This window comes from Eretmochelys imbricata, chromosome 23 (genome assembly GCF_965152235.1).
Source record: "Eretmochelys imbricata isolate rEreImb1 chromosome 23, rEreImb1.hap1, whole genome shotgun sequence".
In the NCBI taxonomy this organism is placed as follows: Eukaryota; Metazoa; Chordata; order Testudines; family Cheloniidae; genus Eretmochelys; species Eretmochelys imbricata.
In genome coordinates, this window is record NC_135594.1 from 16,158,577 (window position 1) to 16,160,628 (window position 2,052).

The 2,052-nt window shown below is 63.8% G+C and overlaps 1 protein-coding gene across 1 annotated transcript; it reads left to right on the forward strand.

The window, feature by feature from the left end:
- Positions 1 to 512: 512 nt before the first annotated feature.
- Positions 513 to 1,469, forward strand: LOC144278856 (olfactory receptor 5C1-like). The gene has a single exon (XM_077840210.1). It carries the CDS (start codon positions 513 to 515, stop codon positions 1,467 to 1,469), a length of 957 nt encoding a protein of 318 aa, XP_077696336.1.
- The last annotated feature ends 583 nt before the right edge of the window (positions 1,470 to 2,052 follow it).

Here is a 2,052-nt window from a genome sequence, read left to right on the forward strand (position 1 = left end):
TTGTGAAGTAACTTGCCCAGCGTTACCCAGCCGGTCAGTAGCGGAGCTGCGAATAGAACCCAGGAGTCCTGAGTGCCCGTCCTGCTGTCTGCCCACGCCACATTCCCACGCTGCCTCCAGGTCCCTCTATCTCATCTCCCTGCCCCAGGCATCTTTGCAGCTCCCTGCAGCTCAGTAGCGCCTGCAGGTTTAAATCACCGCCCCCTCTTTCCAAAGGGAACGCCGTGAACCCCGCTTTCCTCACCAACGCCCTTCGCCTGCCAACGTCCCTAAAGAGTGTTTGGATGTTGGCTTATTCTTTGCTTCGTAGCCTAAACTGTTGTGTGGCGTTATGTGTGGCTGTTCCCCAACTGCTCCGCCCCAGAGGTGGCTGCATCTCCGTGCCAGGCCAGCCCTCCCCGAACACCAGACCCTTGACGCTAGGAGCAGTGCCATCCCCACCCTGGGCTGAGGGCACTGGCAGAGGGGCAGGCTCTCACCCACGCTCCCTCCCCACAGATCTGTGCCCCCCCATGGCCGGGCCAAACCGGACAGTGGTGACTGACTTCCTCCTTGTGGGCTTCCCCTCCCGCCGAGACCTAAGTCTGCTGCTCTTCTCGCTGGCATTGCCCGTCGTCCTGCTGGGCCTGGCAGGGAACCTGGGCCTGGCGGTTCTGATCCGGGCCGACCGCTCCCTCCACACCCCCATGTACTACTTTCTCAGCCACTTGGCGCTGCTGGACCTCTGCTCCTGTTGCGCCGTGGGCCCCGTCATGCTGTGGGGCCTGCTGGCCGGCTGGGCCGCCCTCCCTGGCCCGGCCTGCGCCCTCCAGATGTTTCTCTTCGCCACCGCGGGGGACGCGGAGTGCTGCCTGCTGGCCGCCATGGCCTACGACCGCTGTGCCGCCGTCTGCCGCCCGCTGCACTACCAGGCCGCCGTGCCACCCCGCCTCTGCCGCGGGCTGGTGCTGGGCTCCTACGCGGCCGGGGCGGCCAGTGCGGCCGTGCACTCCGGCCTGGCCTTCCGCCTTCCCTTCTGCCGCAGCCGCGCCCTCGACCGCTTCTTCTGCGACATCCCACCCGTGCTGGAGCTGGCCTGTGCCGACACCAGCCTCAGCCAGGCCCTGCTGCTGGCCATCTGCGGTGCCATCCAGAGCGTCACCCTGCTGGCCATCCTGGCCTCCTACGGGCTCATCCTCGGGGCCGTGGGGCGGGCGGGCTTGCGCCGGGCTGCCCCCACCTGCGGCTCCCACCTGGCAGCTGTGGCCGTGCTCTACGGGACCCTCATCTTCATGTACCTGCGGCCCGAAGGCAGCTACGCCGCACAGGGTGACAAGATGGCTGCTGCCTTCTACACCGTGGTCATCCCCACCCTCAACCCCGCCATCTACAGCCTGCGCAACGCTGACGTCAAGGGGGCCCTGGCGAGGCGGCTCCTGGGCGGGCGCCGCGTCTGGGGGGGGCTGAGGAAGGGGCTGGAGGAGGGGTGACCGAGGGAAGGGGAGATGGGGCAAGATGGCTGCTTAGAGTCGGCACCGGCATTGGTGTAGTCCCTCAGTGTAGATGTAACCTACTCCGAAGGGTGGGCGTAGGTAATACACCTCCCAAGGAGGCGGTAGCTAAGTCTTACGGAGTAATTCTTCCATCGACTCAGTGCTGTGTACACTGGGGGTTAGCTGGATTTAGCTACATCTCTCTGGGGAGTGGAGTTTTCACACCCTGGAGCGACATGGGTTGGTCGACCAACTTCTTAGCATATAAGTATAAGAACGGCCAGACTGGGTCAGATCAAAGCACCATCCAGCCCAGTCTCCTGTCTACCGACACGGGTGTCCCAGAGGGAATGAACAGACCAAGGAATCATCAAGTGATCCATCCCCTGTCGCCCGTTCCCAGCTTCTGGCAAACAGAGGCTCAGGACACCGTCCCTGCCCCTCCTGGCTAGGATGGACCTATCCTCCATGAACGTATCTAGTTCCTTTTTGAATCCTGGTATAGTCTTGGCCCCGGCAACATCCTCAGGCAAAGATTGCTGCAGCCAGTGGCCCCGTCCTGTCGCGGCACTTCATGGCC